Source organism: Bubalus bubalis, chromosome 10 (assembly GCF_019923935.1).
Source record: "Bubalus bubalis isolate 160015118507 breed Murrah chromosome 10, NDDB_SH_1, whole genome shotgun sequence".
Classification (NCBI taxonomy): domain Eukaryota; kingdom Metazoa; phylum Chordata; class Mammalia; order Artiodactyla; family Bovidae; genus Bubalus; species Bubalus bubalis.
Genome location: NC_059166.1, coordinates 30,113,584 through 30,139,936, shown reverse-complemented (window position 1 = coordinate 30,139,936; position 26,353 = coordinate 30,113,584). Strand labels below are relative to the sequence as shown.

Genomic DNA, 26,353 nt, shown 5'->3' with positions numbered 1-26,353 from the left:
TTAGGCAAAGAGCAAAATTTTCCCCTTGTAAAATCCATGCCTTACACAGAACTGTGTTCTCTATCTTGTCCACTGTACCACCAAGTGGCCCTCTCCTACTTCCACCTCTTTTCTTCCACAAGACAACATTCACACCAGGCCCCGTTAAAGGCTTCAGGGCACACAGATGCTTTCACACATGTGACATTATTTCAGTAGAATGCTGAGCATTGTTGCTCTCTCTGTTCTATGAGGAGGTTCAAAAAGGTAAGATATGCCCCAAATCACACAGCTAGTGAGGGCTAGGGTTGGGATTTCAATCCAGATACTCTAAGTTCCTTCCTCTATATGTACCAATCTATTCTCTTTCTGTACTGCTCTCTCTTTTCTCTAACACAAAGTGTCTGTGGATTTGACCTTTCAGAAGTCCCTATGTGTAGGGAAATGGTTATGGCATTAGCTGTTTGCTTTCATGGAAGTTTCTATCTTTTTCATGGAAAACTAGCTGCAGCTTATTATCAACACTTGGAGCTTGGAAAGGATAGAAGATAAAATTCTGACATATTTTTCGCTCTGGTTGTCAAGATTTATGGCATTGTTATTTGTATCTAATGGAGAATTCTCTGAGTTCATACCAGAATTATTCCCAAAGTGCCTTGGACCAAGATCCCCATTCAGTTGCTATAACTGGGTACATTTAGAGAGATACCTCAGTTATAGTCCACATGCCGTCAGCCCTCACAGGTACAGATTCTGCTAAAACTGGGCTTGCCCTGAGGCTATTGTCATGGCTTTACATGATGAAAAATATGGTTTTCAATGTGCATTTTGATGTGTGCAGAGGAATTCAAGATTAAAAGTAGTACATGGAGAAAGTCAGCAGGAACAGAAGGGCATAAGATAACCTAACACAGTAACTCTGAACCTGTGAGTTATCTAATCCCAGGATCTCCCTGAGGGGGTCCAAGTGGACCGTTAGAAAGTACAGCCTTTCTAGTGCCCTCTACTGTCCAGGGCCAAAATAACAGGAAACACAGTTCATTCTGGATGTTTGTTTAATAACTTAAAAAATTACCCTTGGGCTGAAACCAAGTTTTCCAAGTTTGGGTTCATAATAAGTAGTTTTTAAACATTTAAAAATAGGGGTGTGTAATAAAATGCTGAGAGACTCTCTGGAGATCACTGCTCCTGGCACCTCTCTAAGAGAAAGCATACGCATTGAGCGAACATTTGACTGAAGAAGAAAACAAAGCTGTTAAAAGCTGGTAGGCTCATTTTCCAATAGCAATAGCATTAATATGTTTCAAGTCACTGCTAACCATAGCTAATTAGAGGTTTATGAGGGATGGCCCTTCCCGACAGGTCACCTCAGGTTAGGCAGCCCACAGATTTGCTGTTGGCTGTTGGCAACAATGGATTTGTGAAGAATTTCTGCTCAGCTCAAGGTGATTATCTTTCTTTTTCTTTTCTGCTGCTGGTGTGTCTCTTATTTTGACTGGCTGAGGTTGGGTTGGACGATGAGGCCCTGATTCCAAGACAGAGCCAGGTTGTTGCTGGAGATCTGCACTGTCAGATTGTTGAAAACTTATTAGTCTGACGTTTTAACAGCCTGCAATGAGATGGAAATCTGCTCTTTCACTGGAAAAACTTAGAAAGGAAAACATGAGCTTGAGCCGAAATCAGCCCCAGGTCCAAATCTGCCATCCTCTGGCACAAAGGGCTGCACAGTGTTGAGAGATGAAGGCCTGGCTATGCCACCCACAGGGTAGGAGGGACGCGGCCACTGTGAGATTGGAGTCTCTGAAAAGGCACCTCTGGGCGCCAGGAAAATGATAATGGGCTCAATTCTAGGTGCTAATGGCTCCAGCAGTAGCAGAAGTCGGCCTCACAGGAGGTTTCAGCCGGGTGGTTAGGGGTTGTTCCTTTGGCCATCACCATCTTGTGTGATGATCCAAGAAAAAGGAATAAGAAACACCTCGGGCTTGGTTCCTTGTCTGAGGTAGAAATGGACAGAAAGCTTGCAGCCAATACCATTAGAGAGAGATTTGGTACAACTGTATTGTAATTATTTGTCACACTGTTAAAAGAATTCACTGAGCATTTTGGCTCTTCAAAAGCAAACCTAGACTTGCTATCCCAGCCCATTAAAAAAAAAAAATGGCCATGCAATGTGGCATGCAGGACTTTAGTTCCCCAACCAGTGATCAAACCCATGCCTCCTGCAGTAGAAACACAGAGTCTTAACCACTGGACTTCCAGGAAATTCTTGAAATGTGTTTGTGTGTGTGTGTGTGTGCATATAAACTCTGCCACTTTGATTAAACCCTCTACCCTGACCCACCACAACATTGCTCCCATCCTGGGCAGCTGCCAAAGAATTCTAACAGGATTTCTGGACTTTGCACAGGCAGCTGTCTCTACCAGGAGAGGTCCTCTCTTTTGCCAGCCAACTCTCCTGTGGTCATCTCGTTTTGGAAGCCTTCTGGTAGCCCCAAACAGTGTTGGGTGTCCACCTTTGAGGATGCTCATAGCATTTTATGTTCTAACTTCAAACCAGACTTTAAAATTCCTGAGGATAGGATCTAGCTTAAACCTCATTTGATTTTTTCAGCCACCTTCAATACAGTGCTTGCATAGAGCAGGCACTTGATAATGGTGTCTTTTTTAATATTCACTCATTCATTCACTCATTTGATAGACCATATAAGGGAGTCTCAAGCTTCCAGGCCATGTTAGAGTTTAAGGAATGCAGTCCCTTAACAGAACCTATGTTTTTATGATCTGCAGATCTAAGCCATATTCTCTCCAGGCTGATATTCTAGGAGTCTGGCTTTAATTAGTGTCATTCAGTTCTTTGTTAGGGGAAAATGTGAGATGGGAAATGACCCAGATGTTTCAAGATGTCTTTTCAGTGTCAAGTTGCCCCTTCATCACCCCCTTTGCAGCTCCACATCAGATGGCTGTGTCTAATCGCAGCACTTACTGGTGAGTATACATAAGTATCCAGAAAAAAAAAATCCCCTGCCCCATGCTACCCCCAGATAATCCCAAATCTCAAGTATATCCCGCAGAATTGCAGTAAAGAATTATTTCTTCATTTGATTACCATCAGGAGTGCCATGATGCATTAGTCATCGTGCAAGATGTGCAAGGGATGATCAAAGAGAACAAATGCATCAGCACACAGGTATTTGCCTTATTTACTAGAAACCTCACTAGAGAAATTCTTGTATTGGATGGCCAACTTGCAGAATCCAAGAGCTTAAAGATGCAGCGAGGGTGGAATGAAGGCAGCGTGTGCTAAGGGTGCGCCTCCTCCACGTTGCCTCTGCTGCCTCTGGGAATGAATGAGATGGACTTCCCTTTCCACCATGCTTAGCTCTTCTTCAGATCAAGAAATTCAGCTTCCTTTTTATTATATTTTTTCTTAAAATACATCTAATCATATGTCAGAGGTTCTTTTCACTTTGTTTTGTTGAGTGATTTATCAAGTACAGTCATGGAGATTTTGGGTTTTTCTGCATCTGCAGTAGCATCCAATATCCAGTCACTAGCTCCATAGGTGTCAAGAGGCAGTTGTGCCCAGATCAGATCAGTCAGATCAGTCTCTCAGTCATGTCCGACTCTTTGCGACCCCATGAATCGCAGCACACCAGGCCTCCCTGTCCATCACCAACTCCCGGAGTTCACTCAGACTCACGTCCATCAAGTCATTGATGCCATCCAGCCATCTCATCCTCTGTCGTCCCCTTGTCCTCCTGCCCCCAATCCCTCCCAGCATCAGAGTCTTTTCCAATGAGTCAACTCTTCACATGAGGTGGCCAAAGTACTGGAGTTTCAGCTTTAGCATCATTCCTTCCAAAGAAATCCCAGGGCTGATCTCCCTCAGAATGGACTGGTTGGATCTCCTTGCAGTCCAAGGGACTCTCAAGAGTCTTCTCTAACACCACAGTTCAATCCTTGGATCACTGCCAAGGTGATGTGACCTTGGACCAGAAATCCCAGTGATGCCCTCTGTTTCTCCAGTTTCCCAGTTGTGGCCCACCATTAGTTCCCCTCATGAGTCAATTTCACATTTTTCTCTGAGTCATTCCTGGAGGACCAGCCTGTAGCCTGCTCCTCCAATGATTTTATACGCACCTAGAACTGAACTGAACTGAATTCCCTTTAATAATTTCTTTTCTGCTTAAGAAAAGTTATAATGGTGGAAGGAAATAATCAAATAATCACAACTATTAATTATTTGCTGATAACAGTTACCATTACCTGCTTGTGGAAAACAGCTACTGCCTCAGCTAATACATGGGAAAACCAATAAGCAAAAAAAATTGTCTTGGGCTTTATTTGTTTGCTAATGTTTCTACCTATCCAAAAATATCAATATACCCGACCTGAAAAGACTAGTTGCTGCAAGCCTGCTGAGAGACTAAACACAGGCAGACCTCAGAGATATTGTAGGTTCGGTTCCAGACTACCGCAATAAACTGAATATTACCATAAAGCAAGTCAAATGATTTTTTTGGTTTCCCAGTGCAAATGAAAGTTATGTTTGCACTATAATATCACTTATTGTGTGCAATAACATTATGTCTTTAGAAGCAATGTACATGCCTTAATTTTAAAATGCTTTATTGTAAAAAATGCTAACCATCATCTAAGCCTTCAGTGAGTTGTAATCTTTTTGCTGGTGGAGGGTTTGAAATATTTTGAGAATTACTGTCATGTGACTCAGAGACACAAAGTGAGCAAATACTGTTGGGAGATGGCATCAGTAGATTTGCTTGACACAGGGTTAACACAAATCTTCAATTTATAAAAAACAAATAAAGCAGTACACAGTAAAATGAGTTATGCCTGCTCGGTCAAGAGCTAGCAAATATTCAGAAAAAAACAGGATGAAATTTTATGTGAAGCAAAAAAAAAAGTATTTACTGGTTTAAGAAAGTTCGAAGTGCTGCCAATTGAACAATGTGTAAACTTTTCACTGTCTTTAATTTTCTTACTTCCTATGAGTATAACATGCTACTATTCTGGAGAAAGAAATGGCAACTCACTCCAATATTCTTGTCTGGTAAACCCCGTGGACAGAGGAGCTTGGTGGGCTACAGTCCATGGGATCGCAAAGAGTTGGGCATGACTTAGCAACTGAACAACATGTTAATATTATAAATATTTGAATATTATTTTCACTTCAGATATAACATCCCCTTAAGAAAACAGGATTGCTGAGTACTTAAATGTGATTTTTAAAAATTGTACTTAATATTCATTTTTTTCACAACTAACTTTATGATAAAAGTAATGAAAAAATACAGTCCACTTAAGAGAAATATACTTTATTGTACATTTTAGTAGAACACATAATTAAGCTAATGAAAATTAAATATTTTAATATAAATTTTTATTGTAATAGAATAGATGCCATACTTTATAACATCCATCTTGCTCTTCCTAAGCAAAAGGTAAATTTTAGATTTAATGTGGAAGATTCTTAGTAAATAAAATTAGCAACTAACTTGTAAACTATTCTGACTTTTAAAATTAGAAGTATTGCTTTGTTTTTAATCTTAAATAATAACAGGGGCATTATACTAGAATTTAATGGATGAGTTCAATTTATTAAGTCCTATTTTCATATTATAATCTCATATACAGTAATTTAAATTGGTACATTCTGGTTCATAATAAATTAAAAGCTAAACTTGTAATGATATGAGGTAGATAATACCACCCTATTTTACAGATGAGAGAGCAGGTTTAGCTTTCTTTAGCAAGTTTAGAACAAAATAATCCATTATGGTATAGTAAGTACGTGCATGCAACAACAGGATTTGAACTCGGGTCTGTCTAACCCAAGGCCTATATAGGTGGCAACTGTTGCAAACATCAGTAGCTAACGAAGGAGAGAAGGACGCGTAAACAGACCTGGCATACTTGGCCAAGACAACAAGGAAGCCTGTAGTAGCCTATATTTGGGAATCTGGTCAAGCATTAGGGAAGCCATCAGCTTTCATTCTCTCACTCATGGAGGGGGGAATATTCTGTAGTGAGTGGTACTCTCTGTGCCTCAATTTTCTTCACTCTTAAAAGAGTATAATCAGAGTACAAGATGGTAGATGTATAGATAGCACTTAGAACAATGCTTAGCCCACAGTATTGGCTAAAGAAATTTTAGCTAGTTTACAAATATTTGTTAAGGGTCTGGTATGTATAAGGCATCAGGATTATAATATGAGGCATGTTAAAAATCCTAACAATGAAACTGGTTTGATTCTTTGCAGTCTATGAAGACAATAGGCATTACACACCTGAGTTCATGTGTAGCATAGCCTTTGTGCTGTCGAGGAGGGCATGTGACAAGAGACTCTCTCTGTTGCTAGCAGGGCTCCAGATGGGGACTTAGTAACTATGCCCTGTTATTTAGCAGGGCTAGCTGGGAGTGATGGACACAAGCAAGGCAAGCTGGTCTCATTATTTTAGGCACAGGAGACAAAGCAAAGATGGAGATCTTTTGGAGAGATGAGATTCTGAGAATAAGGTAGAAGCTTGGGGATCAGAACTGGATCAAAGTCAGGGTCATTCAGCAGCAAGGAGCGGGGTTGGGGAGTCCCCGAATGCATGACCAGGTAGAGCAGCAAGAGGGGCGGTCTGCAGCCCAGAGACTCCAAGAAGGCATGGAACCTTCCCTCAGAGCAGATCCTGTGGTTTTCTGGGACTTGGACCCTGTGCCTTAGCCCAATTAATCTCCTAAACTGGGTCTCACCCTGGGTTGCACAGCAAGCAGGAACTTGGCAGCAAAGGCCCTGCAAACAGTGGCACCAATAAGAAAAATTGCTGGAAAAAATCTGGTTTCTTTCAAATCCTGAGAACTGAGAGCAGTCAGATTCCCTTTGGTGCATTGCTTTAAAATCGGGTGCCAACATCGGGTAACTTTACAAAGCAGGGCAATTAAAGCACCAGTTAGAGGTGCCTCAGCCATCGCCCAGATAGCCAGGGAGATAATGACAATGAAGAGGACTGCCTTGTGGTCACTGGACGGGCTGCCATGCCAATTCTTGCTGCTTGGTCATTAGCTTATGTGGTCACTGAACCCAGGCAGGCCATGGCTTTTAAGGAATGCAGGTGTCATGGGAGCTTCAGAAACTTTCTTGGATTTGTTCATGTCCAAGAAAGGAAGCAAGACCTCCACCCACACCCACACCAACCTACAACTTGAGGGGTAGACCTATGGCTGCCCTTGGACTTGGGTACCCACCATCTTCTGCAAACCCCTGCAATTAAGGAAGGAAAACTCTTCCATCCTAGCACACGTGTGGGCTTCGTTCTTAACAAAATGTAAGGGATCACTCCAGTGTTACTTCCCTGTAAGATCCAGAATATGGATTGATAGAACTTCCTAGCACTTTGTTTCACCAAGGAGCTAAAAACAGTTTAGAAACCTCTGATCTTTCAATTAAAAATAATCATTAACTCTTTCAGGGTATAAAAAATACCCATTTGAAAAGCAAGTAATGCAAGAAATGGATCCTAGCAGTTTGAAAGGATATAACCTCTGCCAAAACACAAACCAAACAGCAACAGACAGTTGGGTCAGACTCCACGGATCGTTAACCCTCACATTTGCTCTTTGATCAGACTTTGTGGCATGTATTAGCATCCCCATGTTATTTACAGAGAAATGAAGCCTGAAGAGATTGCATAGTATGATAAATATTACATGACATTTAGTTCAGCAGAGTAAAGCAGGAGAAAAGCCACGTACTTTCCGTTCAGTATTCAGTGCCCTCTGCGAACCTTCACGTGTGCCTGGTCTTCCTCTTTCCGCAGTCCACCCACACTAGCCAGCAGCTTGCTTCCTTTTCACGGTCTCGAGCCAACTGTCCATCTCTGTGCACGATGTGGGTCATCTCAGAAAATGGGTTGATTTTAACGTAACTGGGTCATGCTATTCCTCTCAACCTGTGCCTCTGTGTACCAGGAGGTTTCGTCATTAGATGTAAAGAAGGTAAATTCTCAGATCTGGGAGTTTTCTTCAGAAATTACTTTGCCTTATGATGTTTTAAGTGTAGGTACAATAAAGATTGACGGGAGTGGAATTAACCAAGTTGTGAAGAGTGAAAGAAAGAGGAAAATGGACTAAAGTAAATGGTCTCAGTCTTCCTAAGGACAAGGAAATAAATGGTGAAAACAAATATAGTCTGGTACTAAATGACCTCCATAAGCCCATGGGAGACAGCAGAGAAGCAGTATGTGAAGGGCCATTTTTATAATCAGAGTGTTGCAAATGGGGGAAATTCTTACTTATTTTGAAATATTTCAAGCATAGGAAACAGAATAATTTCAGCAACAAATCATTATAGAAAAAGTTGATAACCCCTGTATACCCTCCAATATTTCATAACTCTGTGTATTTATCCCCTACCCTAAATTTGATATTTTTTTTCTTTGCCTTTTTTTATGCTTCTTCTGTAAATTAATATATTCATAAACAATGTGTTATTTTTAGATATTTTCAACTTCATAAAAAATGGAGATAGTGTTTTACCTAACATACTTTTACATGGTTTAAACATTCTATATATTTATATGATTTAAAACTTACATATATTTTATATGATTTGAACATTATATATTATATAATTTGAATATATTATACAATGTGTATATTATGTATTCATAGGTATATATTATATATTTAATACGTTTTCACAGTAACGTAACCCTAATTCATTTTCATTTTTAACTGCCATGTAGCATTCCAATATATGAATAACATTTATCTATTTTGTAGCTGAATATTAAAGTTTCACTAGTTATCAATCTAGAAGATGACTTGCTGTATCATAGTCTATACACATTTTAACTCAGTAAGAATGAAATCCAGTCATTAATAAGTAGAAATTTGGTAAAGATTTTGCCAATTTTTCTCCAAAATGATTCCATCATTTTATACTAAAACTCACAGTATATGAGAATATCCATTTTTCTACATTTTTTTTACAAACTTGTTTCTGCCAGATTTCTAAGTCTTCCCATATCTTTGCATTCAAAATAGGCATCTTTACTTTTATCTTTAATTTGCTGGTTCCTGATTATTATTGTGGTGGAATATATTTTCTCTATTTAATGACCATTCAGATTTCCTCTTCCATGAATTGGCTATTTCCTCTACTACACAGGCTAACAGGCTCTTTTATCCTTTTTCCATTTTCCTTTGGATTATTTGTTATTTTCTTATTGATTTGGAGGATTTATTTACATGTTTGGGTGCCAACCATTAGCCAATCATATTCATAAATGTGGTCTAAAGTAACTGATTGCATCTCTGGAGTTTGTCTTGCACAAAAATTTTAACAAGCAAGTTGGAACTGAGATGTAGATAAGAAAGTTGATATTTCTATGGGTTGATGCTTCTAGAAAAGCATTATGAATGCCACTTTTTCATCATTTCTTTATTTGAACAGAGAGTTCAGAGTCTGCAAGTTCAGAGAGCTAAGTGTATACCACTGAGGTTTGTGTTAGAAAATATCTGCTTGATTGCAGAGTAGGTAGCTTAGAATAATTTCAGTGCTGAAGAAGGACCAATTTTGAGAGTGAATGATTAACCTCAGATTATTAGATTGAATAAACTGTATATCTTCTATTGAAATAGAAACTGTTGGACACTGAGTGCTCAGGCTGTGACCCCTCAGAGGAGCACACAGAGTCAGCTCCAGGGAGGGGCATGAGGCATGCAGGAACAGTCTATTCCCAATTTACCTCTTAAGTATTTTACTACCAGGAAAGTCTCTGCTCATGACAAGTGCCTAGATTCAGGTATCTAAAGAAAACATGAAGAATAGAATAATGTTATGGTGATGTCAGGTGACATGGACATGTTGCCTTGGGAATCCTAAAAGGAAATCTTAAAATAATGATGGCTTTCTTTCTATTTCAGAGGTGTGGCGAAATCTTGTTTGAAAACCCTGATCAGAATGTCAAATGTGTTTGCATGCTAGGTAAGAAGATTTCTCATTTTAAATCTGTTAAGCATGTTGATGTCATGTGGGCTTACTGTTATTCTGTTGCCTTACTGATTGTCTCTTGTTCATATTGCAGAGGGTAATTGGCTCTTTTATAGGTTTATAGACTACTATAACACATTTATATGTGGAACACTTGATGATAAAGAAAGAGTTTGATTGTAATAACTCAGTAATTCAGGAACCATGCTTTTGAGCCTTTCAAAATTTTTCTTGGATCGTCAGCATAATATCGGGTGCCTTGTATTCAGGCAACTGGAATGTAAATGTAAGAAGAATCACATTGTAAATCCTAGACTAGAGATGGTATACTAGATAAGTAAACTGTTTACACCACAGCACAAAGTCCTTACTTACAATGCCTGAGAGAAATATACATTTGAACTAAAATGAAGTCAGCACAACAATTAGTCATATTGCATTAGTAATAAAAATCACAGCCTCATAATGAATGATAATTTGTTTTTGTGGGATGATATATCATCAATACCTTTCACAAACTCTTTAATATACTATATTCTGTTAAAAATGAAGTTGATATTATTTTCCTCATTTTATAGATTAGAAAACTAGGTCAGAGAATATAAGTGATGCACTTAATCTCAAAGTGAGAAATCTAAATCATGATATAAAAATTTTTAAATTGTAAAATTTTAGGTCTAGTATTTAGATCTTATTTGAGCCTCTAAACTATATCACTGGGGTAGAAAATGGCGACTCACTCCAGTATTCCTGCCTGGGAAATTCCATGGACAGAGGAGTCTGGTTGGCTACAGTCCATGAGGTCACGAAAGAGTCAGACACAACAACAAAACAACAACAACATGGCTATAGAGTAACATATCCACTGGAAAATGAACATTTTACTGAAAGTAGCACAGCTCCATAAATCCATGTCAAATATCCAGTAGTCCTTTTTCTTAACCACAAAAATGCTTCACAATGCTAATAATGGGTACAAATGAGAGAGAGATGGAAGTAGAAAAAATTCTTTTGTCCAGCTATATGTCCCAACTTTGGATTTTGAGGAAATCATTTTATCACCATATCATATTTATTTATCAACTAACTCACTTAATTTTCACAATAACAGGATGAATTTTTCCTGTTATAATCCTCGTTTTACTGAAAGAAAATTGAAGCAGATCATAACTAAAATGTTGATTATAGCTTCTACATGATCTACTAACTTGAATCAGTTTGAACTCATGATGACTTTAAATGCATGAGTCCATCACTTACTTTGATTGAATTTTTCCTTGTACTTCCTCCCCTGTACGTTGTTTGACTAGTTTATAGCTATGAAAAGGACAAAACAGACTATCCACTACTGCCTATAGACTTAATTTCAATTAAAGCCAATCATCTTTCCATCTCTTCTAGATAATATGGTATGATTTATATCCCTAACAAGAAGATATTCTTGGCCACCAAATGCATTCCCCCAAGGAATGTGCCAAATTCCACAAAATCCCAAGATCAGAAGAATATTTATATAAATCAGCTCTATATTGCTGCCACTGTCATAAGAATTTTAATTGAGTACTGAAATATGTGACAGGTAAAGTCCATCCTAAGCGTCTTATTTAATTAGATCATTTATTTAAGTAAATTAGGCCATGGCTTCTCTTTCAAAGCATAGATATCTTTGACAATGGCAATGTATTATTAAGCTTTTAGGTTTCATTAGTTAATTATATTTCTATTAACTAAATAATATAAAGGAACTATGATATTGGAAGTTTTTATTAGTTTAAGGACATGGAATAATTAAAGATGGAATAGGAAGAACAATTATACATTTTACCTTTAAAGTAGATGGTAAATATTTATTGAATTTTGAAGATATTACTATGTCTTACTCTGATAATTAAAATTATGCCCTCAAAAAGATTACCTCTCAAAAGACTTAGACTTTTTTCCTGCTTATCTTTTTAAGAGGATAGCTGCAAAATTTAATTAAAACATTTAAAAAATCCTTTGAAATCTTAGATGAAAGAGAATATCAAAATTAAATTATTATGGATATCAATACAGGTGGATCAACCCTCCAATGGTGTGTTCACCTGAAGCAGAAGGGCTATCATTTCACAGCAATACCATGCAAGATAATGAAAAAAGAAGTTGAATAATTTATTCCTTTAAAAGAAACAAGAGAAACTCACAGTGTGAACATGTAACTCACCAAAACTGAGGCCACATCTTGTATATTATCGAGAAAGGGCATCTATATAACTCAACAATAACAATAAAGCTCCACTTCACCACTGTCTGAGGTCTTAATTCATTTGTTGCTTCCTTTGAGAGGAATCTGTGACCAGCCCTTATGGTTTCTTGAAGCATTTCTTGAGAAAACTTTTTATCCTCAACAATAAAGGATAGGAGTTTCTGCTATTTAAAGGGACTATTAAGTTTTGTGTTTCTAAGTCATGAATGCAGTTTCTGTTTTTGCAAGTCATGTTATAACTTTTTTATGAACAAATTAAAATTTTGAAACAAGAAAATCAAATCAGTAAAGCCTGTATTTCCAAAACTTCACCCCTGATCATCGTACCACCCCAGTATTGAGATCCCTAATGGAGGCCAGCCTGAGACATTCATAGTTTTAAATGGTCAGGTTCTTGGCTCACCAGCTCCAAGGTCCCTGCTATGCCCACTCACACAGCAGGTTTGGAGCTCCTGCCTGGACCCCAGCTGTGCTCTGGTTTCAGCACGTTTGAGATGGAATAGGGAAGAATGTCACTAGTCAGGCACACCGTTTGCAGTTTTCTTCTGTCCCACTGGTATGTCCCCAGATCATTTAGAAATACCATTTTTATGCTTTCTGTTGTTTTCCTCACAAGCCAACCTCATCAAGCTCACACTTTTGGGTCATTAAGTTCAATGAGGTATAAGTGTAAAATTCACTTGAAGTTACTGAAATTCTGAGTTCAAAACAATTTTAAATGAAAGCAAATCCATATTGTCATGTATGGGTCTTAGGTTTCTACGTTCAGGGGAATAGTTTGTGTTGGATATGAAGGTAAATAATAAAGATGTACTGCAGAGGTGGCTACAGAGTACTTACTATATACTCCTTTTTACCAGTACTTGCACTTTTATTACAAATAGTAGCAAATTATTACTGCAAATAATTTGGTTTTCCCAAAAGATTGTATCAATTAATCCTTTTCCAGTTTTATATAGGTTCTCTTTAACTTTTTTGTTCTCAAAATCTTGGCTTTTATTTTCAAGTACATAATAGCCAATTTTATTTTTTAATTAATTTTTATTGGAGTATAGTTGTGTTAGTATATCTTGTGTTATTTTCTATGCTAAGGCACTTCAGTCGTTTCCGACTCTGTGCGACCCCGTAGACGGCAGCCCACCAGACTCCCCCGTCCCTGGGATTCTCCAGGCAAGAACACTGGAGTGGGTTGCCATTTCCTTCTCCAATGCATGAAAGTGAAAAGTGAAAGTGAAGTCGCTCAGTCGTGTCCGACTCTTTGCGACTCCATGGACTGTAGCCTATCAGGCTCCTCCATCCATGGGATTTTCCAGGCAAGAGTGCTGGAGTGGATTGCCATTTCCTTCTCCAGGGGATCTTTCCGACCCAGGAATCGAACCCGGGTCTCCCGCATTGCAGACAGACGCTTTACCGTCTGAGCCACCAGTGAAGCTATATATTACACTAAACTATACTTACACTATATAGTAAGTACTTTAAATACGGGTAATGAACTGATGTTAAAGGCAGAAGGAAGTGGGAGAGAAATGATCTCTCATTGCACACTTAATGCATGAAGTATGGCCAGTTCCGCAAAGGATTTTATTTTTCAAAGTATAATGAAAACATTAGGTACAAAGAACCAAGAAGAAACTACATAAAATGATCAATGTTGATTCACTTCTTAGTTCATTTGCTAACTTCTTTCTGGGAAATGCTAAATGCTGGAGGGGGAAAGTTTCTCAAAAGAGTTCCCAATCAGACTTGGTGCCTCTTCTTTCCCTTATAATTTTACACTTTGAATTTTCAGTGGCTCTGCTTTTGTTTCATGTGTGATTCCTTTCATGTTAATTGGTGTCATATCATTTTCATAGACGTATGTATTTTCCTACCTGCCATAGCTTAGAAAGGGGTGTTCATATTGTCATGTTTCTGGTTGAAATCTTTTATTAAATCGTTTCAAGTGATCATCAGTTTTCAAAGCAACAGAATACCATAAAATCAATATTTTGCTAACATTCAACATGAGCACAGGGAGACTTGCTTTCTGGTCCTACTTCTGAAAAATTACCTGGGTACTCTCAGAACTTGCTTCATCTTTTAGACTATAATTTATAGTTTTTCTGCCAAGTAGCAATAAAAATATCTGTTCCTTCCAGCCCAGAGGTTGTCCTGGTGATGCAGAATGTGATGTTCTGTGAGGAGACATTGCCTGCTATAATGCTTTAGATATGGCATATGCATTAATAAATTAACAAATAAATAATAAACAACTGAAAATAAGCAAGTTGATGATGAACAATAATATAGTAATAAATAGTAAATTATTTATTGATGACATGAACAGTGTTTAGAAAAGCAATTGAAAAGATAAACCATTATGTGAGGGCAATTTTTTTTAAATATTAAATACACTCTTCAAAATTGTGTTGTGCCTCAAAGACATCATCTAATGTTCATTCAGCAGATATTCACTGAGCATCTGCTATATGCGAGGACTGTGCTAGGCACTGGGGATGCAAAGGCCAGTGAAGCACAGAGGGTTTCCAGTCCAGGCAGAGACTCAAGTCCCAGACCACAAAATACGCAATGCTAGCTTGAGAGTGACAAGTGATATAAAAGGAATTTCAGAAGATGAAGAGAGTGCATGCAACTGGCATGTGATGACACATAGAGTGAGCTATGCAAAGACCAATAAAGAGGCAGCATTCTAGGTGGATACATGACCATATTTAAAAGCCTAGATACAGGAAAGTTGAGGAATGAAGAAGGAAGAACGTGTTTCAGACCACAAGGAGTGTGAAAGGATAAATTAGGAAGGAATTTGAGGCTTTATTGTAGACAGTTTGACTGTTAGTACCCACTCTAAAAAGGACAGAAATACCAAATGGTAGAGCATCATGGTCTCTTTTGTTTAGCTGGTCAGAGAGCATTTTTTAACTTTGATAGAGAGTATTATAGAATATTCTATATCTAGCTTCTATTGGGCAGTATTGATATAGCTGTTCACCAAATACTTGTGAAATTAAATCATTTTAACCTAATATAATGAAAGCTAAAGAGGAGAGTGAAAAAGTTGGCTTAAAATCAACATTCAGAAAACTTAAGATCATGGCATCCAGTCCCATCATCTCATGGCAAATAGATGGGGAAACAGTGGAAACAGTGACAGAATTTACTTTGGGGGCCTCCAAAATCACTGCAAATGGGGACTGCAATCATGAAATTAAAAGACGCTTGCTCTTTGGAAGAAAAGCTATGACCAACTTAGACAGCATATTAAAAAACTGAGACATTACTTTACCAATGGGCTTCCCTTGTGGCTCAGCTGGTAAAGAATCCGCCTGCAATACGGGAGACCTGGGTTTGATCCCTGGGTTGGGAAGATCCCCTGTAGAAGGGAAAGGCTACCCACTCCAGTATTCTGGCCTGGAGAATTCCATGGACTGTATAGTCCATGGGGTTGCAAAGAGTTGGACACGACTGAGTGACTTCACTTTCACTTTAGCAACAAAGGTCTATCTAGTCAAAGCTATGATTTTTCCAGTAGTCAAGTATGGAATGGTAAGTAATAATAACATTATAATGTACTATATTAGGTTTGCTAAGGATCAAATAGCATAATAAATATTAAAACATTCAGTAAACTGTTAGAGGTTCTAGAAATATAAATATTATTTATTAGTACCAATAGCTAAAATGTTCTAAGTGCTTTCATTTCATTTAATATTAGTAGTGTTCTTTATGCAGACTGACAGCTTTGATATGTTTTCTGTTTCAGTTTGCTTCAAGTAAATAGATATTTTCAAGAACATGTTTGCAATCTAGAAATAAGCGCATCATCTTCATAGGTTATTAAAGAAAGATTAGTGTAAAGACTATTTTATTTGTACTTAACTTTGTAAAACTGAAGGTCTATATTCAAAGACAGAAGTTTTCAAGTTGCTTAACTTTGATTTACCAAGATTAAAAACTTTGGGAATTTGAATTAATTTTTACTTACACTTATGAAGCAGTTCATTCTTATTGTGGGAGTATGTCATCTCACTCCTCCTATATGCATATACTTCCCTGGTGGCTCAGTTGGTAAAAATCTGCCTGTAGTACAGGAGACGCAGGTTCTATCCCTGGGTAGGGAAGATCCCCTGGAGAAGAAAATGGCAACCCACTCCAGTAGTCTTGTAGTCTTGCCTGGAAAATCTCATGGACAGAAGAGCCTGGTGGGTTACAGTCATGCGGTCACAACTATTGAACACAACTTAGCAGCTAAACCACTACCATGTCCAAGAATGATACTTTCTAACTCTTAGAAGATAAAAAATTGAAACTTGGACATTCCCAGGGAATGGTAAAGAGGGCATTCTCCTCATCACTCACCCAGGGCCCTGGTTTGTTTTATTTTTCAATGTGCCTGTCATCAAATTACATATTTTATGTTTGTTTGTTTATCATTCTCTCCCAGCCTCATGGTACCACCCATCCTTATAAACAGAATGTAAATGCATATATCATGAAAGCAAGGAATTAGTTTATCTACTGCTAAGTGTCCAGCATCTGGAACAGTGTCCAGCCACCCAGCCCCTCATTAGAGCTTAGTATTTGCTGAATGGATACCTGCCGATGCATTTGTTGAAATAGCATAATCATCTATAAAGTGTAGGCCAGATGTGTCAAATGCTGATGGGTATGGCATTTAACACCCTGTGCTAACTCAGCCAAAGAATGGGTCAGCTCTTAAGCAAACTAAGTGGCAGTTCCCCAAGCATATTACTCTGGGTTAGAGGATGTAAAGTGCATAGTTCTCCACAAATAGGCAATTAGAACCTACCTATAAGAATAGGTAATTATCAGATATTTCTTGAGCACTATGCTATGCCCAGCCCTCTGCTAGGATTCCTGTGAAAGCTGATGTAATAATGCATCTCTAGGTAGAATCCCTGTCACCACCATTTGTCCAGAGACAATGTCATTTCTGTCTTGACCCAAAAATAATGTTGGGCTTTTTATTGGAAGAAATACAGCTTTTAATAGTATTCAACTGTAAATATTTTTTTTATAGATTATATACTTTTTTAGAGATTTTTTTTTTGGCTGTACTGGGTCTTCATTGCTATGCAGGCTTTTCTCTAGTTGTGACGAATGGGGGCTTCTCTTCCTTGTGGTGGTAAGTATATGTCTACTAATGTGTATCGATTATAAACATTCACAAATATGGAAGTTATCAAAGAATGAGACAAACTAACATATTATAAAAAGATAATTTTAGATAAAATAAATATTTGCCCCAATTATATCTTTGAGCTATAACATTTTGTCATATCTAAATGCCAAAAGATATTTTTATCAACTTCCCAAAAGATTAGTCCCAATGAGATAGCTAACTGCAGGTTAAAAAAGTGCAGTTTCCATAAGCCCAAAGCTTGCACACTGACAGATCAATGCAAGTTTTCAACTTTTGTGAGGCTAATTTGGACACTATCAAAAAGTAATTACTGATTTTTTTGCTCCAAAAATCTTAAAGGCAATCTAAACGTAGGTTATATACAGTAATAAGCAAATGCAAAGCATTTGTTTTTGCCAACTTTTGGGTAGTCAACCATGTATGAGTTTAATACTTTTGGTTTGCAGCCAAAATTTAAAACTTTTTATGACTTGCAACTTAATGAGATAGTTAACATTATGATATCTTATATATCATCATTTTTATCTTAAACTAAATTCTGGACTCTGAAGGTTCTAATTCTATGTAACACAGTAGAAAATTTATTTCTGAAAGAGGTTGTCACATTTCTAAGTATAAGAAAATAGTACCAGAAACGCTAACAGAGTGTAGAACTTGATAAGATTGGGGAACATCAGTATTTTCATATTTCAGTGATCAGATCAGATCAGTCGCTCAGTCACGTCCGACTCTTTGCAACCCCATGAATCGCAGCACGCTAGGCCTCCCTGTCCATCACCAACTCCTGAAGTTCACTCAGACTCACGTCCATCGAGTCAGTGATCCTGATGCCATCCTCATAAACTAAAAATCTGAAGGTTTTTGCATTATGTGTAGTAAGCGTATGAAAAGATTTCCCATACCAAGCTTCCTCCTAAAATTATATTGCAGAGATTCAAGAAGTACTTGAATTGTATTCTGCCGGACTACAAAATGCAGAGTGGGTTATAAAGACAAAACCTATGAAACTACATAAGTCATTTGTCAAATATTAGGATTGAAGCTGGCAAGAAGTAAGGGTGCTTACTGGGGCTTCCTAGGAGGTGCAGTGGTGAAGAATCCACCTGCCAATGCAAGAGATGCAAGAGACATAGGTTTAATCTCTGGGTCAGGATAGGAAATGGCAACCCACTCCAGTGTTCTTACCTGGAGAATCCCATGGACAGATGAACCTGGAAGGCTATATATAGTCCATGGAGTCACAGAGAGTTGGACACAGCTGAGCACATGTTCAGGCAGTAAAGTGCATATTAAGCAAAGTTTGTTGGGGTCTGAAAAGGTAGCACAGTTACGAGGGTAGACCTTGAGACCATAAGGTTGCAGCTGGCATTTGCTAGCAAATATTGTTTTGAGAACAGCTAGTAAGGTAATGGCACCCCACTCCAGTACTCTTGCCTGGAAAATCCCATGGATGGAGGAGCCTGGTAGGCTGTAGTACATGGGGTTGCTAAGAGTCGGACACAACTAAACGACTTCACTTTCACTTTTCACTTTCATGCATTGGAGAAGGAAATGGCAACCCACTCCAGTGTTCTTGCCTGGAGAATCCCAGGGACAGGGGAGCCTGGTGGCTGCCGTCTATGGGGTCACACAGAGTCGGACATGACTAAAGTGACTTAGCATAGCATAGTAATGTCCTTGAGTGTGATACAGTTCAGAATATTCAAGCACTCAGTGATACAAGAATGTGTCTGAAATCACATCCACAATGGCCACCTACTTCCATTTTGGATGCCTGAATCACAGTTACTCCATTTTGATTTTTAAATGTTTTCTTTTCTTTAATGGTTCAAACAAATAGGCCACAAACAAGCTGTTTTGGTTAGGTCAAAGTTCAAGGTGAATTATGTATAAGCCAGAATGGCTTCCTCATACCTCAATAAGTGAAAATTTCTTCCATCAATACAAACTTCCAGTTATGAGATTAATAAGTCACAGTGTTCTATTGTTTAGCATAGTGAGTATGGTTAATAAAGCTACTATCTATACTTGAAATTTCCTAAGACAGGAGATCTTGTATTCTTACCACAAAACAAAAATGGTAACTTTGTCAGGTGATGGATGTGCTAATTAATTTCACTGTAGTAACCATTTCACATAGACTCAGACAAAACTGAACACACACACATATATTAAAACATCAGGTTGTAAACCTTTTAAAGATTATATTGTGCAACCTAAATGCATACAGTTTAAAGCCTTACCTCAGTAGAGCTGGAAAATGTTTTAAAAACCATAAAATTATATTGCAGTGTCAAGAAAATGCATTTGAATATTTTGTCTTCTTTTAGAAAATCTAATACTTGGAAAACAGAGTTGAACATTTTGGAAGTACATATTGAATTCAAAAGTACATTTTCCACATTTCTCAGGAAAAGTTTAACATCTTATTTCCAAATTACTACTTTCTTTATAGAACAGGTTTGTTAATAATTAGTTCCACCAGGCAGTCATTGGGAAAAGTACCTTACTTTATCTGTTATTTTACTTTTTGTATGAGACTTCTTTCATGGATCATGTTTACAAGATGATCGATAATGAAATGCGAGGATGGTTTTGGGCAACAGTATATGAATAAATATGATCATGTTGTGGATAGTCTAGGAGACATTCCTAGACATTTGGAACTTGGTCATCCCAGAGCCTAAAGCAAATCTGTATTTGAAGATTACTTTTTTCATATATTGCTTTCATAGTAGTTTAAGGCTGAAAGTAGCTTTGAGAGTCAAGTAGGAGAAGGAGCCAGTAATTTCTCTCAACCTAGTCTACCATCTGGACTCCTGAAGTTCAGGATCAGGTCTCAAACTTGTAACTACACAGAGTTGTATGAAATTTTAAGCCATTACAATAAGTAAAGGATTTTTCCCTGTAGCAATTATACTGTTAGGAATGGAGCAGTATCTGCTTTACTTTTTTTTGAAAAGAAACAGTTTGAGTGTCAATTTTCTTTGCATTCTTGTAGGAAAAACTTCTTGGAAGATTCGTTTCAAATGTGAGCATCTTTAAAAAAGCAACTTTTCAATTAATTTAGCATTGGTAAATGGAAACTAATCTGTGTACATGTGTCCAAGCTTATATATATCAATAGCTTGCTATTCCTCAACAATTGAAATTGTAGTTCGTATACTGACTAGCACTTCTAGTTCCTCTGCTATTAGTTTATTTAGCTATTGATTTATTTAGGTAGAAAGTTCTTTTCTTACATTTTTATTGAAGGTCAGCTTAAATTCTGATAAATATCCAGTTTTTAGATGTACACTTCATTCTTACAAAATTAACACATCCATGTAAAACCACACAGATCAATGTAGACAGCTTCCCTCATACCACCTCCCGGATATTACCTCCCAGAGATCCAGACTCACTGACTTCCATCACCATCCCCTAACTTTGAAATTTTTAAAAATAGAATCAGATAGTGTATTCTTTTTTTCATCAGCTTCTTTAATTCAGCATTGTCTGTAAGATTCATCCATTCTGCTGCATAGCTGTAGTTCATTCCTTTTCTGTTTCTTTTGCTATAGAGTAGAGGTCAGCAAATAACAACGAATGGGCTAAGATTGGCCCTTCACTTGTTTGTATATAAAGTTTTAGTAGAATACGGCCATGCCCTTTCATTTATATATTGTGTAAGGCCGTTTCTACACTGCCTTGGTAGAGTTGAATAGTTGTGTTAGCCAGCATATGATTTCCAAAGCCTAACATATTACAGAAAAAGATTTCTGAGCACTGCTATAGAATGTTCCAGAGCATGTGTATGTGCATGTGAATATTAATTCTAGAGGTAATGAACACTTGGCTATCCCTAGTTTTGGACTATTACAAATATTAATATACAGCTGTGAATATTCTTGTGCACAAAATTACACATTTTCTCTTGAGTACTTAACCTGGAATTGCAACTGGTGGGTCATAAGGTGTGTTCAACTTTAACTGATTTTGTCAAATAGTTTTCCATAGTGACTGTACCAATTTACCTTCCCACCAGCTGTGTATGAAAGTCCCAGAAATAATTTAACACTTGATAATTATCATTAAGTAAAAGTTGGAATGCATAATTCATCATTCAACTCAATACAAACAACATTTCATGTAACAGACTTTAATGAAGATCACAATACATTTATGTAAATAAATCATCCAATTCATAATAGTAGTAATAAAGCAGGTATATTTTATTTTTTCATTTTCAGTAAACATACATGAGTTGATGGAGTTTGTTGCATAAAACAAATTTATAGTTATTCTTTGTTGAACACTTAGAATTAAATGTCCCACAAGTGATCCTAGGAAATGCCTCCCCACCCACAGTGGAACCATAAACAAAACCCCAGTTCATAAATTCTCTTTTCTGTTGAGATAATTAATTTCCATTTCTTCTTTTACTAAAATAATATGCATCTATCTTTTTTATAGATCTGAAGTTACATTAAGTTATAAAATAAAAGTTATGATATGAAAATTATAGTTAAGGCTTCTAATTGTGAAAAATCAACAGGCTAGCCCCTCGCTATGAAATCACACAGCATAGTGATTCTAAACTTAACCCTCATATGTTGTTTCTGTGGGTTTGCTCACACTTGCTTTAGGAATGAAGCAAAAAGCATTTTCATTTTGTTCTTTTTAGCAGTTTCCTTCAGTATGAAGCATGTCCAGGTGATGATAGGAAGGTCACCATTGCTCAATATCAGAATTTCCCTATACTCAAGAAGCACTTTTGGCTGCCTCATAGATGATTTTTATTTCCTTCCTTTTGTCTCTTTATGTTTTCCAAGTGTTCAACAAAGACTACACACTCATTTCGCAATCAAAGAGACTTTAGGTTGTTTTCTGGTTTCTGAGGATACAAAGATTTTTGTAGTTGTTTGCTCTACTAAACCCTACACCTGACAAGTGTCAAAATTTGAACACTTACTCTGGTGGTAAACTAGTTGTAAACGGAGGGGTATTTTCAACAGAAGCTGTGCCTTGGGATAACCAACTGCTACACTACTCTGATATCTATTTCCTGGAGATAAGTTGGGTTTTTGTTGAACTCTCTCACAGAGTCACCTTCCCTCAAATGAATGGACTTTCTGAGATCGGCCATTCCCTTTGCAGAATACATGTTACATCTGTGCCTTGTGTCATAGGTAAAAAGTGCCACCCACTGACACACAGCCCATGAAACAGCACTGACGTTGCAAAACAATAGGAAAGTCAAGTAACTGAGGCTTGTGGTTCCATGGCAAATGAAGCTTTCCAGAGCAAGCGCTAAGAGCCTGTTGCACCAAGGATGGGAGAGGGCTTGTTGCACAAATGCTATAAAACAATGTAGAACAAAACGCTGTGGAACTTCCTTGGGTTCTCAGAATTGTTAGATGTAGTACACACACAGAAACACATGCATGCATGAACACACGTACACACGCAACCTGCCTCCTCCCCAGAGACCCCCTCAAGGTGGTACAAGAGGTTTTTCAATTATTTCAAGAGACTGCAGCTTTCATTAGACTAAAAGACAACTGCTCATTTCCAAGTTCAAGATCTCTATTTTGTTCCTTTCTTCTCAACTGGGACCCAAAAAGCACAAGGTTTTAATCTAAGAGAATAAAGGTATATAAGCAGTTTTTTTGCACAACCAGTTAGTTTACTTTCAGTATTTGGAGAAAAGAAAAGGATAAATGTTTAATAGCTCTAAGTGTCCTAAAGTGTCTCAAATAAAGGAAGATTCTGCTAATGTAAAATCATATAAAGAGCTACACATATACTGTGTTTGCCAAATATAAAAGATTGCATATATGTGTGTAGGGGAAAATTTAGCAGTAGGAAAAAAATTTAACTTTACCTGATTCATCATATTTTCCTGCATTTTACAGCTCTCCTACCATCTACATACATTACTTTTATTAATATTTTTACTCTTTTGCAAACTTCCCTGGTGGTCCAGGGGTTAAGATTCCATGCTTCCGCTGCATGGGGTGCAAGTCCAATCCCTGGTTGGAAGTGTATGTATGTCTGTGTGTCTGTGATGCATGTATTACTCTTATAATAGAAAAACCATAAACATAAAAAAGGACCTTAGGCAGTGGAGCTACGTTGTGTGATCCTATAATGGTACATACATGTCATTACAAATTTGTCCAAACCCAGAATGTGCATCACCAAGAGTGAATGTAATGTAAAATTGGAACTTTGGGTGATAATGATGTGTCAGTGTAGGTTCATTGATTGTAACAAATGTACCCCTCCAGTGGGGGATATCGATTATGGTGGGAGCTATGTGTATCTGGGTCAGGGGGTGATGCTGGTAACTATAAACAGCTAAAAAGGGATAAAAAGGCGCGGGGGGAAGGCTGAAAGCAGTGTGTTATTGTGCTTTGGTGAGCTCTGCAGAGGTTCTGAGAGGCTGTCCAGGGGGACTTTGGTATCAAACTTTCCTGAGAACTTAGAGACAAGTGAGCATTTGTTCAGGCTCTATCATTTAGTTTATTGTTTTATCACAGGAAAATTAAAAATGTGTTGTGACTCCTTTAGCAACCTCTTTGTTTTTTAAATAACAAGATTATTTTCTGGGTTCATTTTTAAAGTAAACCATCCACTGGAAGGAAATTCAGTGACTTCCCTAAAAATCCACAGCTTCTGAATCTTATCCATACCCATTGTCATTACATAGAGCAGAGTTAAATAGTACTACTATACTAAGATTTCTAATGTCTGCTTATAAATTAATGATTAGAGAAAGAGAAATTGTGTGGCATTTTGCTTGTAATATGAGCCTGGTTAATCCAGAATTTATAACGCATAATATTCTATAACTACATGATTTGCTAATGTGATTTGCCCAATAAAAATGGATATTGAGTCTTATAAGTCTGTATACTCTTCTACACATTAGTAAAACAGCAGAGAATAAAACAAACAAAATTCCTACCCTAGCAGAACTTAGATTCTAGTGGGATATGACGGTGGGGGGAAGGAGTGGTAATTAATACAAATCTTATACTTTTAATTTTATATTTTAATTTTGTACATCTTCATTGTAAAGATCTTTTTTTTTTTTTTTAAACCTGAAACACTATATTAGTTTTGCCAAACATCAAAACGAATCCGCCACAGGTATACATGTGCTCCCCATCCTGAACCCTCTCCCTCCTCCCTCCCCACACCATCCCTCTGGGTTGTCCCCGTGCACCAGCCCCAAGCATCCAGTATCGTGCATCGAACCTGGACTGGCAACTCGTTTCATACATGATATTACACATGTTTCAATGCCATTCTCCCAAATCTTCCCACCCTCTCCCTCTCCAACAGAGTCCATAAGACTGTTCTATACATCAGTGTCTCTTTTGCTGTCTCGTACACAGGGTTATTGTTACCATCTTTCTAAATTCCATATATATGCGTTAGTATACTGTATTGGTGTTTTTCTTTCTGGCTTACTTCACTCTGTATAATAGGCTCCAGTTTCATCCACCTCATTAGAACTGATTCAAATGTGTTCTTTTTAATGGCTGAGTAGTACATCTTCATTTTAAAGAGGACAATGGAAGAAATTCTACTGAGGAAGAAATCAGGCAGGGTGCCTACAAGGATGGGGCAAAGATGGGAGAGGTAGAGGCAGTGGTACAGATTTTAACTAAACTGACAAAGCTTTCCCTGAGAAGTGGGCATTGCCAGGCCCTGCAGAAGAGTGCCCTGAAGCAGCCCAAGGAGCAGAGGGAGAAGAGTGTGCAGAGGCCCAGGGATGTGGAGAAGGAGCTGAGAGGTCCTGGAGACAGATCCTATGTGTCATTGTGAGGCCTCTGGATTTGCTGAAGATGAGGCACCATCAGAAATGTTTGTGCACTGGTGTCACATGAGTGGACTTCCATTTTAAAATACTTGATTTTTTTTGATAACATGTTAAAAAAAATAACAAAGTAAGGAAAGAGTGCTTGCATCATAGTTTTAGAGAAGTATATTCTCACTGGACTGAAATAGGTACTTGTAAGAATGTATTTAGGAAAATAACAGTGAACAGATTTAACACTACATGTTCCAAATAACTGAAAGGATTCATGTTTATCTAACTTATCAGTAGAAAACTCAACTAGAGGAAGTATCACTTTAAAGTGGTTAGGATTTAGAAAGAAAAGGTGATTGGCAATCTCATCTCTAGAAAATTTTCCCTTCTTAGAGGAATTCTTTACTTGAGTTGTCTTTAGAGTGGCTTTTTTAATGGAAGGGGCTATCTCTGTGTTTCCTTCTTAGACTCTTTACTTTCCAAAATAGTAGGTTGGAATCACAGCTAATGGTCTGCTCAGGAAACCAGTTTTGCTAAAAACTAAAGGAAAGGGAAACCTCTCCTTTTTCAGTTATCTTTAAAAGTAAGTGCTTGCAAGTATGAACAGAGTTAAGCATGACCTGAGAGTCATGGCGAAGAACGGACACACTGGATTCTTGGAAAGTGATGCACCCACCACCCACATCGTGCCATTGACCTAGACTAGTATGTGAACAGCGCCCCCTGGAGTTGCAAAGTGGGCCCTGAGAAGGATGAAATAAGTTGTTACAGTCTTGTTGGCTCCTCTGAAGCCCACTTTGTCTGAAAGCCATGGACTGATGCCAGTGTTTTCTTTGACTTATTCAGTTAGAAATGAAGATACCAGCATTTCTCCGCTCCCATTCACTTTAATTTTACCTCAAAAGAAAAAATGTATGAGAATTTCTTTAGAAAAAATAGTATAGAATTATAACATAACTCAGAGAAAGAATCCCAAAACATATACAATTGTCCATGCCTTTTACAGTGATAACTGAGCATCTACTGTAATCCTAGAACTAAGCTTGGTAGTAGAGATAGGAAGAAATAGTAGGTCCCCATCCCCTAACCTTCTTATTTTCTAACATCATACCATCCTACTCTTCAGCTTTATAAGCAAAAGGCTATAGTAGCAGAGAATG

General features: G+C 37.7%; 1 protein-coding gene across 2 annotated transcripts in view; it reads left to right on the top strand.

Annotated features, from left to right (window-relative positions):
• The window catches only part of PDE7B (phosphodiesterase 7B), a 369,290-nt gene that overhangs the window by 99,148 nt on the left and 243,789 nt on the right, over nt 1-26,353 (top strand). The window contains exon 2 of one of the 2 annotated variants that reach the window (XM_044924196.2): nt 9,917-9,977. In XM_044924196.2, the coding sequence (XP_044780131.1) occupies nt 9,917-9,977 (61 nt within the window). Of the gene's footprint in view, nt 1-9,880; nt 9,978-26,353 lie in introns of those variants that run through there. The other variant, XM_025294489.3, reaches the window with a different exon arrangement.